General features: G+C 48.7%; 1 protein-coding gene across 2 annotated transcripts in view; it reads left to right on the forward strand.

The window, feature by feature from the left end:
* Positions 1-5,647: 5,647 nt before the first annotated feature.
* Positions 5,648-18,340, forward strand: part of STXBP1 (syntaxin binding protein 1) — a 66,704-nt gene continuing 54,011 nt past the window's right edge. For both annotated transcript variants that reach the window (XM_073314007.2, XM_073314006.2), the window contains exon 1: positions 5,648-5,844. In XM_073314007.2, the coding sequence (XP_073170108.1) occupies positions 5,808-5,844 (37 nt within the window). In that variant the 5' untranslated portion in view covers positions 5,648-5,807. The remainder of the gene's footprint in view (positions 5,845-18,340) is intronic.

Below are 18,340 nucleotides of genomic sequence, written 5' to 3' on the forward strand. Positions count from 1 at the left end.
CAGTGGTAGAGAGATAATCCCCATGTATTAATCACTTACTCTGGGTTAATTAATAAACAAAAGTGATTTTATTAAGTATAAAAAGTAGGATTTAAATGGTTCCAAGTAATAACAGATGTAACAAAGTTACCAAGCAAAATAAAACAACACGCAAGTCTAAGCCTAATACATTGAGAAACTGAATACAGGTAAATCTCACCCTCAGAGATGGTCCAATAAGCTTCTTTCACAGACTAGACTCCTTCCTAGTCTGGGCCCAATCCTTTTCCCTGGTACAGCCCTTGTTAGTTCTAGCTCAGGTGGTAACTTGGGGATTTCTCATGACTGGCAGCCCCCTTTGTTCTGTTCCACCCCCTTCTATATCTTTGGCACAAGGCAGGAATCCTTAGTCCCTCTGGGTCCCCCACCCCTTCTAAATGGAAAATCACCAGGTTTAAGATGGATTCCAGTATCATGTGTGTAAGGGAGCAGACTCATCCCTGTGGCGCCTCCTGCTGGTCATTGGGAATTAGCTCTTTTCCATTCTGGAGCACCCTCTTCAGGCTAGTGATCTGCACAGCTCTGGCCCCTGTGTCCCTCACAGACTCTGGTGACCCTTTCTCTGGGGTTCTGCCCCCTGGCAGTACCCCCACACTCTGCCTCTGGGTCTTCCCTTCCTGGGGAACCCCCAACCCACTATCCCCACCTTGCCTCAGTCTGGGCTACTGCCAGTTATCACCAAGCTCCCACTCCCTGGGGCAGACTGCAGTGTAAAGGCCACTCATCATAGGCAAGGGGGTTCGGACCTTTTGCATTCCTCTGCCTCCCAGTACCTCTATGGGCCTTGGACCAGGCCCTACAGCCTGGGGAGTTGCCAGCCTGGAGCGCCCCCCACTCAGCCTGCTCCTTCCCCAGCACTGCACCACCCTCAGTACCCTGTCAGGCAGGCTCTGCTCTCTCCCAGCCTGGAGAGAGACTCCTTGGGCCTCTGGCTTACAGCCTTCTTATACAGGCCAACTGGGGCCTGACTGGGGCATGGCCCAGCTGTGGCTTCTTCCCCAATCAGCCATCCCCAGCCACAGGTCTCTCCCGGGGTGCTTTTAACCCCTTCTATTTTAGGAGCACGGTAGCCACATGACTCCAAGATCTTTCTCCTGATTAGTTGTAGCTAAATTAGCCCCCATCATATTGTATGTATAGTTGGGGTTATTTTTTCCAATGTGCATTACTTTACATTTATCCACATTAAATTTCATTTGCCATTTTGTTGCCCAATCACTTAGTTTTGTGAGATCTTTTTGAAGTTCTTCACAGTCTGCTTTGGTCTTGACTATCTTGAGCATCGTCTGCAAACTTTTCCATCTCACTGTTTACCCCTTTCTCCAGATCATTTATGAATAAGTTGAATAGGATTGGTCCTAGGACTGACCCTTGGAGAACACCACTAGTTACCCCTCTCCATTCTGAAAATTTACCGTTTATTCCTACCCTTTGTTCCCTGTCTTTTGACCAGTTCTCAATCCACGAAAGGATCTTCCCTCTTATCCCTGACAACTTAATTTACGTAAGAGCCTTTGATGAGGGACCTTGTCAAAGGTTTTCTGGAAATCTAAGTACACTATGTCCACTGGATCCCTCTTGGCCACGTTTGTTGACCCCCTCAAAGAACTCTAATAGATTAGTAAGACACGATCTCCCTTTGCAGAAACCCTGTTGACTTTTGCGCAACAATTTATGTTCTTCTGTGTGTCTGACAATTTTATTCTTTACTATTGTCTCAACTAATTTGCCCGGTACCGGCGTTAGACTTACCAGTCTGTAATTGCCAGGGTCACCTCTAGAGCCCTTCTTAAATATTGGCGTTACATTAGCCATCTTCCAGTCACTGGGTACAGTAGCTGATTTAAAGGACAGGTTATAAACCATAGTTAATAGTTCCGCAATTTCACACTCCTGATTTAGGACCAAATCCTGAGCCCACTGGAGTCAACAGAAAGGCTTCTATAGACTTCAGTGGGCTTTGGCTCAGGCCCTTCTACACGTGTAATATGGGATCTGGAGATTCCATTGAAGCAAAATTCTTAGGTCCTCATCCAGCACCTACTTCACTTTGAAGTTAAGGGACCTTCTCCCATAATTAACATTTAGCATGTGCCTAAGGGCTCTGCTGGCTAAGCATGGAGTTCAACAGGAACAGGATAGGGCCCCTAATCACAAAGGACAACGCCAAAGATCCAGTTCCCGTAGCATGACCTCGGCTCCATTGCACATAAGCAGCATCTACCATCCCTCTGTTTCTGGCAAAATACGCAGCTCGGTATATTACTCTTCATACCGCACTGCCTTCTGGCTGTGTTAACTTGGCTCTTGGAACCATCACATTTACATGCCCTGGCTTTTGGTGATCTTAACTGGCCATAAGCAGCATTGCATTATTTTGTTTGGTTTTCATTTGGTGTAAATCAAATCTTCCTCCACCGCTGTATCCAAATTACAGCTGGCAGAATTCTACTGTTAATTATTAGAGTGAGGCACTCATTAACTATGGGGGATGGGCATGTTATAAGAACACAGATAAATAATACCTGGCTCTTACATAGTGCATTACATCAGCAGATCACAAAGCACTTCACAAAGGAGGTTCGTATCATTGTCCCCATTTTACAGATGGGAAAACTGAGGCACAGAGTGGGGAAGTGACTTGCTCAAGATTATCCAGCAGGCAACTGAACCCAGGTTATTCTGACTCCCAGTTCAATGCTCTCTCCACTATCCAAAGTGAAGATAATGGAAGTCATAAGGGGGCTCAGCTTGCAGGCTGGGCATCTTGTCCAGTAGGCTTCTTGGGCAGGAGTTACTTTTTTTGTTGTGTTCATGCCACGCCCAGCACAATGGGGACCTGACCCTGGGCAACGCGGGAGATCAAAGAAGAACAAAGAGACATACAGCCCTTAAATGTACATTCTTTTGTAAAAAGAAAAGGAGGACTTGTGGCACCTTAGTGACTAACCAATTTATTTGAGCATAAGCTTTTGTGAGCTACAGCTCACTTCATCGGATGTAGTTGACGAAAGCTTATGCTTAAATAAATTGGTTAGTCTCTAAGGTGCCACAAGTACTCCTTTTCTTTTTGCGAATACAGACTAACACGGCTGTTACTCTGAAACCGTTCTTTTGTAAATAAGAGCTAGCAAGGAAAGGGTCTCTGTGTTGGGTTTGTACAGAACCTAGCACAACAGGGCCCTGACTGGGGCTCCTCGACAGTTACCACCATCCAAATGATAAATAATGTCACAGTTCCAGGCCCAGCCGCTCTGCTGTCCTCTTGCCGAGTGTGTCCCCTCAGGTGTCAGGCCTCAGGCCTTTACCTCTCCTGAGGTGAAATGCTGCAGTTCTCCAACTCAGAGACCCGGCCCTGGGCTACAGCCCCCTGTGGGTCAGCCGACATGTCTGTCCAGGTTCAGCCCATGCAATTCCTCCCTTCAGGAATCGGGGACCAGCCATGAACACAGTGACCAGATGGTCTTCTTAAACCACAGCATTGTTTATGTTAAAAAAAGAAAATCAGAGAAAAAGGATTTGGAAGCAATGATCTACACCTCTCACCATCCCCTGCCAGTAACCTAGGCAGACCAAGGTCACAGCCTGGCTCATCAAAACACCCCCTTCCCCCTTGAGAACATGTTCGCTTTTAAACCTGCCAGATTGCTGCGTTCATCAGCCTTTCCCTGTCTTGGCCTGATCTCTCACCAGCTCTGAAGTGTTCACGGAGAAGTGGCTTATCTTGAGCCATTCTTTCCCCTCCTGCTTGTTTTTCCCCCAACAGCCCTCTATTAAACTAAACCCATATATTCTTTGAGTAGCACCCCAATAGAATCACCACATAACCAGCTTACCAATACCCAACTCAACAGGCAGTATGCATGAGTTATTGCAGAGCAAGTCCAAATCTGTCACAAATAACAATAAAACCACGGCACAGCGCATGGGGCATAGATACATGTGCAGTTTAGGAATCCTAGAATGCATCCAGATTTGGGAAGAGTTCCATCTTTGTGCTAAACTCTGTTTGTTTGATTGTGAAGCCATAGTCCCTACTCCCTCCTTCCCACTGGTTCTCTGTCTTGTCCACCTATTGCATGCCGTCTGAAACTTTGGCCCCCTTCCTGCAATGGACTGAGCATGGGTTCACCACCTTTACTTGATCGGTGCCCCAGTTGGGGTCCGCAGGAGCACAGGGGCCCACCCACATGCAGTGCTGGACTCTAAGCTCCCCTTCTTTGCTAGTGGTATGTACAGGATCACAAAATAAAATAAGAACCACCAAAACAACAGCAGCAGGACCTAGAGGCCCCAGATAAATCCAGGGCTCCGTTATGCTGGGTGCTGTACAAACACCCAGTGAAATCCGGTTCCTGCCCCCAAGGAGCTTACGATCATCATAGACCAGACAAAGGGGAGGGAAACAGATATAAAACACTGAAGTGACTTACCCAAGATTTCACAGCAGGTCCACTGCAGCACTGGGAGCAGAACCCAGGTCCCCTGACTCCCTGCCCGGTGCTTTATTTGCTAACCAATTTATGTGTTTAAATCCAGGACTGGGCATTTTGGGGAAAAGTTATTGGAATGGCTCCACAGTGTAGATCTTCTCCAGGTCAGCTCACTTACAACCCTCCTGTCCCTGTTATGTATGAGTGAAGGAGATCTTACCCTAGATGCCTTTGGTCTGGGAACCGTTTCTGGAGGGCCTTGTCCCTGCAGTCTAGGAGGAAGCCCTGCCTCCCTGAGCTAGATTCTCCTCTGTCTCTCTGGATTTTTTCCTCTGGTCCCTTTTGTTTTCTCAGAGAGAAAAACAAATTGCAGCTCCAGGATGGCGTGAGGGGCAAAGTCCAGCGCTGCCTTTCGCCACTAACTGCTCTGCCTACAGATCTAAAAATCATCCCCATGAGTAGGTTTATATGCAGCCTGGGAATAAATACAGTAATGCTCTCTCTATAGCCAGAGGTATTTGAATCTACTTTCATTTCTCCCATTCCCATTCCCCTCCCCGCTCAGATACGCAAAAAACAATAATAAAATATTACAGTTAAACATTGAATTTTCAAAGCTACAGTTTGCAACGTTTCCATTCAAATAAACAATGCAAGGCTGAGCAACGAATAAACACACAGGCAGGGGAATAGCAGCTGGTTGTAAAAGCACAGGGGTTGCTTTGATTCAGGCAATGCTTTCTGACCAGGCTCTGTGCTCAGGGGCTGCCAATCCGGCCCTGGTGTAAGGCCAGGCACTGCAGTCGGGTTTCCCCCGGGAGGAATTGGACCCAAGCTCTTCACCCCCCCAGCATACAGCCCTGGTGAGTGGCAGGGAGGGCGAGCACTGCGGCTGATGCTAGGCTGTTCCTAGACGGACATATCCCCCCCCCCCCCCCCCAGCACCCTGCTGTGTGCGCAGGATCAGAGCCCGCCGGCGGCTGGAGGGGTCTCTCTCTGTCCCGGGGGGGGGGCCCGCTGCTGCGCCCCCTCCCTCGCCCAGGTGGCCAGTGGGCTGCACCGCAGCCCCGTGATGGAGGCACCAGCCCGCCGAGGCGATTGGTCTGCGAAGCGGTGACGTCGTGGAGCACCATCACCTCCTCTTCCCCATCATCAGCATCAGCCCCCCCCCCGCTCCCCCCCCCCAGGCCCATCTCCAGCTTCCCGGTCTCCCCCTCCTGCGCAGGCAGCTGAGCGCACAGCCCGGGCGAGCGGATTTGTACAAACCAGAGAGCAGCAGGAAAAGGGGGAGACGAGCCCCCCACCCACCCACCCCCCGAAAGGCACCAGGGCATCATGGCACCCATTGGGCTCAAGGCTGTGGTTGGAGAAAGTAAGAGGATGCTTCTCTTGTGGGTCTATTTCCCCTTCTGATCGCTCCCCTCCCTTCCCCGGGCTGTGCGGGTGGAGGCTGGATGGGTGGGGGGGGGGGAAGATCTGGGAGGTTAGATGGGCTCTGTTTGGATGTGGGTGGCGGGCGGGGGGCGGGGGGGGGGCAGGATCTGATGGGGAAACGGACCAGAGTCTTGGTAATCTTTTGCAGGAGAAAATAGAAAGTGGGGGCGGGTTTGGAATTGCAGATGCGCAATCCGGACCCTTGCAGTCAGGATCAACGGCCAGCTGGGGGTGGCGGGTGGTGGGGGGAGATAAAGGGGGCAGGGGAATCAAACCAGAGGAAACTGGAGAAACACATGGGGAAATGGGGGTGTATGGGGGGGGTGTTGCCATTGTTTGATTGAGGGAGGGGGGCGGTTGGGATTTTTCTGCAGTGCTGGGGGAGGGAGATGGAAAGGGACAGCAAGCTGAGCCGTTTCCCCAGGCTCTGGGTCCTAGTGGCTTTGTCCAGCAGGCAGCGGTCGCCTGATTATCCCAATAAATAATCATAGGAATGATCATCATTAATAATAATTAATAAATACATCCCAGATGATTCCCCAGAGCCTCCGGGCATGGGAGGGCGGGGGTGGGGGGGGAGAAGGAGGAGTGATCTCTGCCTGGGCCAATAATAAATAAACACAAAATTACCGGCTCCTTCGCCGACATTGGCTGCGTTATTTTGCGCAGGCACAGACAGCCCTTGCTGCTACGCCAGGTCCTGCAGTGTCAGGGCAAAGCCTTCTGGACTCCCTGCTCCCACCCCCAAAATCAAATCAAACCGTGCAAGCAGCACCCAGCTTTCCCTTCCCATCAGGAACATGCCCCCAAGGTGGTGGAAGCTGTTCAAGCTACCCAAAGAAATGGTTCAGATAAAGGCCGACTCTTCTCTGGGCTTTGAGCTGGGCACTTTGGCAACCAGGGTATTTCTTTGTGCAGTTGCTCTGATTGGGGGGGCATAAGCTCTTGTGTATGAATCCAAGGTGCTGTTTTTGGCTCACGGTTGATATCTTCTCTAGCTGGGGGGCCGAGGGGGGAATCTATGATTCTCCCCCCCCATGGTGTTATTCTTAGTATCTAAATAAGGGGTTCTTATTTTTGGAGTGTATGCAGCTGGGCAAGTGGGGAGTTCCTGTACAGAGTGCCTGCATTCCTCGTGCCATAATAATCTAATCGAGAAACTTTTATGCCTAAACAACTAACAACAAAAACGGTATAAAATGGTAACAACTTCCTCTGAGTCCCCTCTGCCATGAATCATGTAAATCCTTCACTCTCTTTAAATTAATTAACCTTGTATTAGTTATTTAAATGGAAACTAGGCAAAATGTTGCCTTAAAAAGTCATCGTTCAATTTTTTGTGTGTGTGTGTGTGCTTAGCAGTGGGAATGGGAGAAATACATGTCGATTCGAATAGCTCTGGCTACCAAGAAAGCGCTCCTGGAGCTTTGTGCATTAAGAAGGCAGGGTCTTATTTAACAATCCTCCACACCACAGCCTCGGCTCCAGGCTGCAGATGGTGCGGCTGAAGTGCGGTGGTGTGACTGTTTGGTGGGATGATCCCATTAGATTTATGTCCTGCTTTGTTCCAAGAAATCACCTACCCAGAGAGCTAACAGACAGCTCTGCACCAGTCTCGCTCTGCTTTATTTTCCAAAACCCTACAGCTCAGCTGTGGCTCGGTGAACTCCGTCAGGGGGGAGAAAATCCTTTGGTTCTAGTGCTGCAAGATAATCCTGGAGGGGGGTGAGGTGGAATTTAAAATGTTTTGCTGCATTTAATTCTCTGGCACTAGATTGTCCTCTTTCACTCTCTAACGTGTGAAAAGTAGGTTATGAAACCGATAGGATGCACAATGTATCGCTGCGTTCCTGAAGAGCATTACTTGGAAAAGCTAAAGGTCTCATCCGACCCTCCTTCCTCAGTCAAAACCCCCAAAGGCTACAATCTAAATGTATCTTCTAAACCTTCCATTCCTTGAACAAAGACCAGTAGCTGGAAGCTAGTGATGTGGACTTTTCACATATTTTCTTTCTTTGCTTGAATACAATAGCATTGGCCTGCTAAACCCAAGGTTGTGAGTTCAATCCTTGAGGGGGCCATTTAGGGATCTGGGACAAAAATTGGGGATTGGTGCTGCTTTGAGCAGGGGGTTGGACTAGATGACCTCCTGAGGTCCCTTCCAACCCTGATATTCTATGACAACATTAACCATCACAAGTCACACACACTGTCTTGTTCTAACCACCATGATGGGCATCTGACTGAAGGCAAAACTCTAGCCTTCAGGAGTCTTATAACAAACTGCACTGTTCACAGAATCACAGAATATCAGGGTTGGAAGAGACCTCAGGAGGTCATCTAGTCCAACCCCCTGCTCAAAGCAGGACCGATCCCCGACTAAATCATCCCAGCCAGGGCTTTGTCAAGCCTGACCTTAAAAACTTCTAGGGAAGGAGATTCTACCACCTCCCTAGGTAACGCATTCCAGTGTTTCACCACCCTCCTAGTGAAAAAGTTTTTCCTAATATCCAACCTAAATCTCCCCCACTGCAACTTGAGACCATTACTCCTTGTCCTGTCCTCTTCTACCACTGAGAACAGTCTAGAGCCATCCTCTTTGGAACTCCCTATCAGGTAGTTGAAAGCAACTATCAAATCCCCCCTCATTCTTCTCTTCTGAAGACTAAACATCCCCAGTTCCCTCAGCATCTCCTCATAAGTCATGTGTTCCAGTCCCCTAATAATTTTTGTTGCCCTCCGCTGGACTCTTTCCAATTTTTCCACATCCTTCTTGTAGTGTGGGGCCCAAAACTGGACACAGTACTCCAGATGAGGCCTCACCAATGTTGAATAGAAGGGAACGATCACGTCCCTCGATCTGCTGTTCTTCCCTCAAAAGAGCTTTTTTAATCTGTAAGATAACCAGTAGCTGGGTATCCCTCTAATATAAGAGTATCTATAATACTCACGCTAGATTCTCTCCCTGGGCAGGGAAATGCTGCATAGGACACAGGTAATTTGGACTGTGATTGTCCAGAGAGCTCCATGTAATCTGACCCCTGTTGGCTTCATTGGGGCTTGGGATTCTGCCTACAGAGAGCTTTCGTTGTAGGATCAAGGCCTTGGAGAGAGTTTGCTCTCCATTTCCTTGGAATTGTCCTATCTGGGAGGTGGAGCTCATCCCCTGACCATAGGTCCCAGCTATCTGCGTGGGAGTCCTGTGCTTCCTCATGGCCTCCTGACCAGAGTGGTTCCTGCAGGACTTCCTCACTGGCCCTGCCCACCTTTTCCCATGGGTTCACTGGGCAGTTGCCCACACTGTGCAAGGTAATGCTGACTATGAAGATTATTGTGGGCTGGGATGTCCAGGAGGTTTTTCTGGCGGTGATGGTGGTGGTGATGATGATGCCATGGAGAACAGTTGTCCTGATCCCGAGGCCACCCACTGATCCTGTGCACAGACGGGGTTACCTCTTGAGTGGAGAAGGCAACGGAGCATCATCCTGCCATGGCTCCCTCTTTTACATGGTCCCACTCTTCAAAGAAAGGCACCGGGCCTGGCTCCCCTCTAGCCCTTGGTGATAACTTTGTAGACTTGCCTCTGAATTCGCAGCCAACTCTTGTCATGATGATACCTTTTCTGGGGCCATTCCATCCAGTACGTCACCCCTTCCAGTCACCCCTTCCACCCACCCGGTGTTGCGTTTGAGAGCAAACACCGTGCAGCCCATGCGGTTGCAAAAAAGTCTCATAATTCTCCCCAGAAAAAAAAAAAAGTCACATTCCTGGATGAAACTTTCCAGGTCTGGCCTCTGCCCACAGGCGTCTTGTAAATTCTGAGTAAAATCTCTCCAGCGTATCTGAGGACAGTGACGGTTAAACCCTGATTCCCAGCCCTTTCTATCACCATTTCATGAAACTCCGGTCCACCCTTTTTTGGGCAGGAGGAGGCTGGGGGGGGGGGCAGGAGATGAAGTTACCGTATTTGCCAGCTGCCCTGTTTGACCCAGGTTTGTCCCTATCTTTTAAAAGCCAACTGTGGTGCCTAGTGGAGCTGGCGTGATTGTTTTTAAACCACGTTGGCCTTCCAACAAGTAGAAGGAGATGTGCTAAGCAGGCAGGAGTGTGTCAGGGTGCAGAGCAGATGAGTTGGGGTAGAGTTTGTACCTTTGCCTTGGGATTTACTGGGGGATTCCAGCTCGCTCCAATGGGCTGCTCTTCCTGCAAGCAGTGGACAAAGCAGGTGGCTGCCAAACCACGTTAGAAGGGAGCATTGCACAACTTTAAACGAGCATGTTCCCTAACTGATCAGCAACGAAACAGTGTTAACTGGGACGACTTTAAGTGAGGAGTTCCTGTACTTTGATCTCGGCCTTTGTGTCCCTGAATACAATGGGCCTGGAATACAGGGCAGAGTAATGAGCATCTCTGGTCATCTCCTCCCCAACTAGGTCCTAAGGCTATTTTCTTCCTCCCTTGGCCAGTCTGCTTCTTTTTGCACCTCTCCTAGGCCAGCTGGGTTGGATTGTCAACTTGTTCCTCTGCTGAGTTCATAGAGCTTTCCCACACGGAGCCCCATTGCTTCAGTGAAGCGGTTATGGGTTAAAGTGTAGCTAAAGGAGAGCAGGCTGGTTATGGGTTTGTAAACAGTGCAGCTAAAGGCGAGCAGGCTGTAAACACTGTGCCAGGTCCATTGCCCTCAGCCATTGCACACGCCTAGGATTCTCTTTCTCCTCTTTGAATTTAATTTCCTATTTATTATTACTGTTTCTTTTAAAAGAAATGAACTCTTGTGTCGCACCGCAAAGTCAAGGACTTAAATCTGCAAACAGTTTAGGGCATTTAGACCCTTTAAAAATGATTTAGGACTCTGACAAGTTTACAAACCCTTGCCCTGTACATATCAGAAACAAAACCATTGTTACAACAGCCTTTGTTTAAAGAGACACTATAAAGGAATGTAGTAGACATCTTTATTATTAGAATGAATGGGAGCCGTGTGTCAAGAATCCACTGAGTTGCTTGGGAAATCTCCATCAAGGTACCTGAAACCATGCTGCCCATATGGAGCATCCCCTATTTTAGCTTCCTTGTTAGATGTCTGACTTCATCACTGTTCATGATTTTCAAGTGAAAGCCGCAAATATATACAAGAGGTACAGGGTGCTCACGCTAATGGTGCTGAAGGATGCCGAACTCTCGCATGTTGGGATTTGTAAAAGAATTAACAAACCTTAGCTTCGTATTCATTTTTTTAGAATGCATACACACTCTCCTTCTCTTCACGTACATCTACACAATCCGAGAAACTCTTCTTATAGTCACACAAATGATCAAGTGCCCAGGGCTGGCAGGCCATCCACAACTCACCCCCGTGGGACAGATTTTTAAAAGCGCTCAGCATGCTGGGTACATTGGAACTGAGCCCTCTTGAAAAGCTGGCCTGAATAGTGTCGAATGGGCTGATTCTTCACTGCCTTGCCCCTTGGGTAGTTATTTAGGCCCAGATGCTCAAGGCTTCTAATGTCCACGGAAATCATTGGGAGTCAGGTGCCTAAATATCTTTGAGGATCTGGGCCTTATACCTGTGCGAGAGCATGTGGCATCTTGCTACCAGCATGAATGGAGGATTCTGATTTCTTAGCCTTCAACACCCACTTGCACAGGCTCATTGACCACCCAAGGTGCAAGGCAGGGGAGAACCAGCCCTTAAAGTATCACGGCTGAGGTGTTACTGAATGCAAAGATTCTGCATTTGTCTGAGCTCCCCCTCCCCAAATAAATTAGATATAACAAAGGAAATTATGGCTAGAGTGATAGCTTCCAACAATGCAATCTGACATTTCATCATAATATATAAGCCTTTTTTGGGTTTAATTTTCCTTTTTATTCTGCCCCCCCCGCCCAAACTGTAGTTTAAAAAGAGAGCTCTGCATCTCCCTAACGATCCACTCCCTCCTACAGTACTTACACAAAGTTTTCCCTAGGTTTTGGCATTTGGGCAGAAAGATGCACGTCCTGTTTCAGACCAGCACAAACAAAACCAAGACGACTTCATTGTGGGTGATGAGGGAGTCTGCAACTAACCCTTCCAATCAGACTTCCAAGTGCCCATGATTTCAGGCAGATTTCTTAAAGTGCGCCACTCTCAATATGCTGAGTGCTTTTGAAAATCTGCCCTTCCACACAGTGCCGCAGGAGCATTAAGGAACTCCTGGTGGCGGTAAAATTTGTGGTCCTGCATCCCTGCAATGCAACCCTTCAGATTGAGTAACCAGGAGGGGCAACTCTCCAGGTGGTTGGAAAAACTGCTCCTGCTCCCCTTGACCTTGATCAGAATTCTGTTGCTGAGCTCAGGGAGAGAGGTTATGGGCTACCTCCTGCTATCTCTGTACACTTGGTAGTCATGTTTAATAGTACACATGTGGCACCCTGGAGCTCGCATCTCTGTGACCGTGCCCTAAAGGAATCTTTAAAAACAGAATAAGTCCTTCTGTTTAAGGGCATTGGGCCTGATTCTTCAACACTTATGGAGGCTTCTTTGGTTGAGTAAATGTTGCAGGGCTGGGCCCTGCTTTTAAGAATGAGGTCTTATCTGTGCATTGAACCAAGTGACTGCCTCCCCACTGTTCCTAAGTCAATGAAGCCTGCTTTACAGTGATGGGCATGCTTAGGGAATAATCATTTTAGGCCTAGAGAACATGCATTGAGCCAATTTCTAGTGCATGTAAATGGTATAATAGATTACGTGTGGCTGAATGGACACAGTGGAGCCCCTCATAAGCAATCAGTGAATGGACCAGCAAAAATCAGTTGTCAACTCAAAGTGGGTCTTTAAGTAAAGATTGAACAAATTTGTGCTGGACATACATTAAGCTAGGAGTTGGTATTGGACGTGGTCCTAGGGCAGGTGTTGCTGTAGAGATTGTCACCAGCTTTTCAGAAGTGACTAGTGATTTGGGGTCCCAGGTGGCACTATGTTAGAGGCCTGACTTTCAGAAGTGCAGAGCAGCTGCCCTGGGAAAATCAGGCCCTAGAAAGGAAGGGTAATCCAGTGACAGGGGCGCTAGCCTGGTAGTTGGGAGCATAGTCAGCAACAAGTATGCAGGTCGTACCCCGAGTGTCTTTGTAGAACTACAGCCCTGGTCCAGCAACACACCAGCAGCCTGCTGGCAACACCCCACTATCACACTCTGGCTTGCACCAGCCTGGGTTACAACCAGCAAGGTGACCCCAGCACACTCCAAGTCCTGGATTTCTTCAAAACCATGTGGTCTGCAATGTCCAGCTCTCTCCTGGACAGTGCAGAGAAATCATAAGGTTCATTTGTTCCTCTAAAACACACAAAACCCACTAGCTTGCCACATTAACTGAAATGAAGAGTCACTTTAATTCCAACACAGCACTAGTGGTTTAGATTAATAGTAAAACAAAATTAACAACTCTAGAACATAGGTTAAGTGATGCCAAGTAAAAGGAATGATGTTAGAAAGGATTACAAGCAAATAAAAGTGATAACACACATCTAAAGCTCTAAAACTTAATCTAGCAAGGTACAGGCTTGGTGAAAGATGGTTTCTCACCTATATTCAATTTCCAGAGACCTTAACCCCCTGCCCCCCGATTTAGTTGAAGGACACATCTTTCTTGGCTTGCAAGAGCTCTGTTCCATTGTGTCTGGCTAGGGCTGGATGCCGAAGATGGCTTCTCTCCTTGCTTATATCGTCCAAAGTTCAATGACTGTTTCAAGAGGCAGGATGATCTCATGCTGGTTTTTCCCTTCCTGTGGGCTTCCCATCCCCATGCTGGTCCTCTATGTAAATGGAGCTTCTATTGTTTCTAGTTGCACGTTGCTTAATTTCATTGGAGACTGACAGACAACTGCCATCGTGAGGTTAGTGTGAGGTTTGCCTCCACCTCTTGTTAGCTTGATGGGACTGTTTACATGATATGTAAATACATTCTTCTTGTCTTTCAGAGAGCTTTGGAAATAACTCCCAGGTGGGGAAAACATGTTCCTTTGTCTAAGGCAGACCTGTTTACTAGCTCCCCTGGCATGCCTGGGTTAAACACACTTGAGTCATAATTCTAGCACATATCCATTACTCTTAATATCCAATGCTTATATACATCACACAAGAATATTAATGATCATGGAATTATTAGTTTTCAAATGATACTTCACAAGGTGTGTTTTGTACAAAGATTACTACAATAGTGTGTAGGGTGTGAATACAGAGGTGCTTAGTGTCACAGTCACTAGTCTCTCTGTGCCTCAGTTCCCCATCTGTACAATGGGGATAACAGCACTGCCCTGCCTGACAGGGGTGTAGTGAGGATAAATACAGTAGTGACTATGGGGTGTTCAGATACTACAATAGTGCGGGGCCACATCTTAGATAGTGGGAGCTGTATCTGAAAAGTGGGAGCTGTATCACATCACAACATATGCATGTTACACGAGATACCCACACCATCACTGGTTCTTTGTAAGACCTGAGGCTGAAGGCCAAGTACCTTCAGCCAGCTGAGAACAGGTATCCCTTTTTGCTGCTCATCTTGAAGTGTATTACTGCTCTTGTGAAATGTGTTGCTGTTTGTTTGCCTAGTGAGTCTTTCCCATTGGTTAACAGCCAGTGTTGGGTAGCTAAACTGGCAATATCCTCCCAGTCATATTCTTCATCAGCCAGTCAGGTTGCTCTTATGTTACCAGTCCTATTAAATATGCATGCTGGTTTACAACTCCCCTTGGCAATGTATTTACATGCCATTAATTTCCTTATGGGCTTCAGGTTATTTCTGTAGCATGATCACATGTATAGGACAGCTGTAGATGTAAAATTAGACATATTGAAGCAAATTTTGCCTTTGGTTATACCTATGACCTGCCCTAGAGTTAATATGGCTTAACTGAGATCTGGTCTACACTGGGAATTTGCATTAGCATATCTATGTCTCTCTTGGGTGTGAAAAATCCACACCCCTGTGAGATATTGTTAAGCCAACCTAACTCCCGGTATAGCCAGAAGAATTATTCAATCGCCTTAGGTACTGCTTCTCAGGGAAATGGGTTAACTATGCTGACTGGAGGACCCCTCCCATCGGTGTAGGCAGTATCTACACTGAAGTGCTACAGTGCTACCCCTGTGTGAGGTATTTAGCCCACTTTTCTTACAGTTCCACTATTGCACCATCAATGTCAACTGGAGATTTGCCATTGATGCTAATGACGGGTGGATCAGACCCTATGTCAAGCAAACTGTACTCGTTTGAAAGGCTCCGTGAAAGATTGCTCTGCTTTTGCTCGGTTATAAATAAAACACATTGCCTCCCAAGGTGACATACAAGTTTTATTTCTTATAGGCCACCTCATTGCTAACTTTTAAATTAGCCGGTCAGTCACTTTAGTGCCATGCAAATCACCCAGAGAGGCAAATTAATTCAGAAGAATGATGGATTGGAAGATACATGCAAGATATCTAATGAGCTGGCTGTAGCCCTAAGATTTGTCCCCATCACTTATTTAAGACCTTATCCCTCAAGAGTGGTGAAGACTATCAATAAAAAGGGTAATCAAGAACAGAGGAGGAATACTCCCCCGTAGCCATTTGAATTGCATTTTTTTCTAGAAGCTACAGAAGTGAAATTGTAGCAGTTTGCTTTTTCCCCTCATTCTTAGTAAAAATAGAAATAGAAATGTAAGAGCAGCTTAGCCTGAGGATAACAGACCCAAAGTGGTGAGGCCATACAAGCATGCATATGATGATAACATCTGGTCTTGTGGGATGAAATGGCCACCAAACACATTTTTTCATGACCGTAGTTATATCTGACTGTCACAGGCTCACCTGAGGCATCCAATAGAACAAGCTCACCTTAATTTTACAGAAAATAAATTAACACTTACCTCAAGATGGCCACTTGGGCATTAAAGTACTTATTAACAGTCCTTCTCTGGTCCAGGTTTCTTGGGTTAAGACAGGGAGAGTCTTCCCGCCCTGTCCCAGCCTCTTGTAGAACTGCTTTAGATAGTAGCAGCCAACTCTTTTTATCTGGCCTGCTGGCCCCTCATTGGCCTGTGCGTACTCCAGGCCCTCTAGCCATTGAAAGACCAAATCTCACTGGTTCCACCAGCAGCTGATCCTGGGAGGGCCTTTCCAGGCAACTCCTGGAGGGCTAGAATTTGCTGCTTTTCTCTTCCAAAAGGACAGCTTCTTAGGGGGCCAAGGCAGCAGGACCTCCAGTAGAGGGCCGTAAATGGCTGGTACACCCTGTCCAACCCATCTGTCTAATATTAAAGCGAATAGGCTTGATTTTTCTTTTGGTTACAATGGTGTAAATACAGAGTAGTTCCATTAGAGTCATTAATAGACACACGCGGGCAGCACGCTGCTGGCCTTCCAGACAGGAAGTTCATCAGAGCTCCTCGTTTTGCTGCTTCCCCACCCTGCAGGAGAGCCGCGGAGCCCATACTGGACCCCGTTTCAGAAAAGCACAGTCAGTCCCCGGGCTGGGTCCCAGGATGCACTAGTCGGTGGGGAGGGAGTGGTTGTGGCTGCTGAAAGGGTTAACTGAGTAACAAGCGTAGCATGTTGTCCCAGGTGAGATGGCTTCTCCCAGTCGAGGGGTTGGCGGAAGGGTTCAAGAGTCCAAGCCCCCCCCCCCCCATTTCAGACCCTACAATTCTTCATTATTTGTATTGTGATAATGCCTAGGGGTCCCACTCATGAATCCAGGTCCCCTTGGGACCGAGTATCCTCTAGCCAAGTCTGGCTCCAGCTCGCTGGAGCTACTAGAGTTTTTGGAGTTTGTATGCGCTATGGCTGCTGCACAGGCCCTGCAGGAGTGCTGTTAGCTGAGCGGTCCCCACCTTCCTCCAGTTGTTCTGCGCTCCGTCCTGATCTACCCTGCCCGTATCTCACCCTGGGGCCAGACAGCGCCCCCACCCTATCCCTAAGCCTGGCACATCTCCCCCATGCATCCACCTTTGCTCTCTGCATGCATCTACTGTGCCCCCTCCTCCCCCCACCACACACACGGCTTCAGCCCAGTCGGACCTAGTGGGCACGGCAAGCTGGACCAGGGTGGCCAGAATTTCAAAATGAGGCAGGGTGTCCAGGGCCCAGAGGAGTGCAGCGTTTCCAGGACAAGGCTCTCTGGCGTCCGCGGTGCCGCTGTCTTTGGCAGGGTTGCTCTCCCTGAACCGGCGGCAGGCTGCCCACTAGCGTGACGTCTCTCTCCTTTCTCCCCGAGGTCGGGGCTGCTTCTCCAGCTCGCGTTCTGAAGCCATGGCTTTGCGCCTTTCTGTTCCTGTGCGATTTCTGCCTCTCTTGTGTTTTGGGCCCTGGAGCGGGACACGTCTCTCATCCAGACACTGGCACAGCGGGGCACAGTCACCTGCGTTGACATGTCCCACCCACTCCCCGCCTCGCAGACATGCGGTGCGGGAAGTGGGGCACTCCCGGAGCGGGGGGCGGCTAGGGAGGGCAGGAGCGAGCGCCGCAATGAATCCAGCCAGTCCCTCCCAGTAACTCCACTCTCTGATTCTTCTCCTTCCCCTTCAGGGATTCTCCTGAAACCCTTTGCCATTATCTCCCCCGGGTGTGCCTCAGCTGTAGTCAGTGCAAGGGATGTGATCTATTGCTATGGATTTTTTGGGTTTGCTGCCGGGTATCTGGGTACTGCAGTACTGAGGGGGCTGAGGTATGGCAGTATTGGAGGGGCCGGGAGGCTGGGATATTGTAGTACTGGGGGCTTTGGGGTACTGCAGTACTTGGGGAGGCCTAGCGTATTGGGGGCTTGGGGTACTCAGACATCCAGGGCTCCTTTGAGGATAAAAATTCTCACTCTGAGTGCTGCAGACTCCTGCCCATGCAGCACATGTGCACGGGGGCAGCATGCCGCTTGCTGCACTATGGCCTGCATCAATTTATTCCTCATTCCCAGGCCAGGATCATCCAGCCTTCAGGAAGTGGCCTGTCTGACCAAGGCTGTATTTGAGGCCGGGGGGGGAGGTCTCTACGAGAGGACCAGCCCCTTTACCAGTTGGCTGGCTTGTTCTGTGAAGCATTGAGTGATTTTCAGACAGAGTGGGGCAGCCTCCTTGCAGGCTGAGTGCACCCCACCTCTGCCACTCATCACCCCTTTCCTGCTCTCACTATGGCGCACGGAGCCCAGAGGTGGTATCGCTGTAATTAACCCAAATCACTTGGCACACAGCCAGCCTCCCTGGGCAGAGGCATCTTTGTCAGATGAAGTCAGACCCTTGCGTTACAGCCTCATCTGTTCCCCACCCTACATCTCCCCAACCTCTGACTTGCACTGGCTGCAGGCCTTACCCGACAGCTGCCTTGACAGCCGATTTCCCTGTGGTCAGAGATGTGGAGGTCCTGAGAGGCGAGGGCCATAATGACATTCCATACGGCCACACTGGATATGCCAAATCAAAGCCG

Source organism: Lepidochelys kempii, chromosome 16 (assembly GCF_965140285.1).
Source record: "Lepidochelys kempii isolate rLepKem1 chromosome 16, rLepKem1.hap1, whole genome shotgun sequence".
In the NCBI taxonomy this organism is placed as follows: domain Eukaryota; kingdom Metazoa; phylum Chordata; order Testudines; family Cheloniidae; genus Lepidochelys; species Lepidochelys kempii.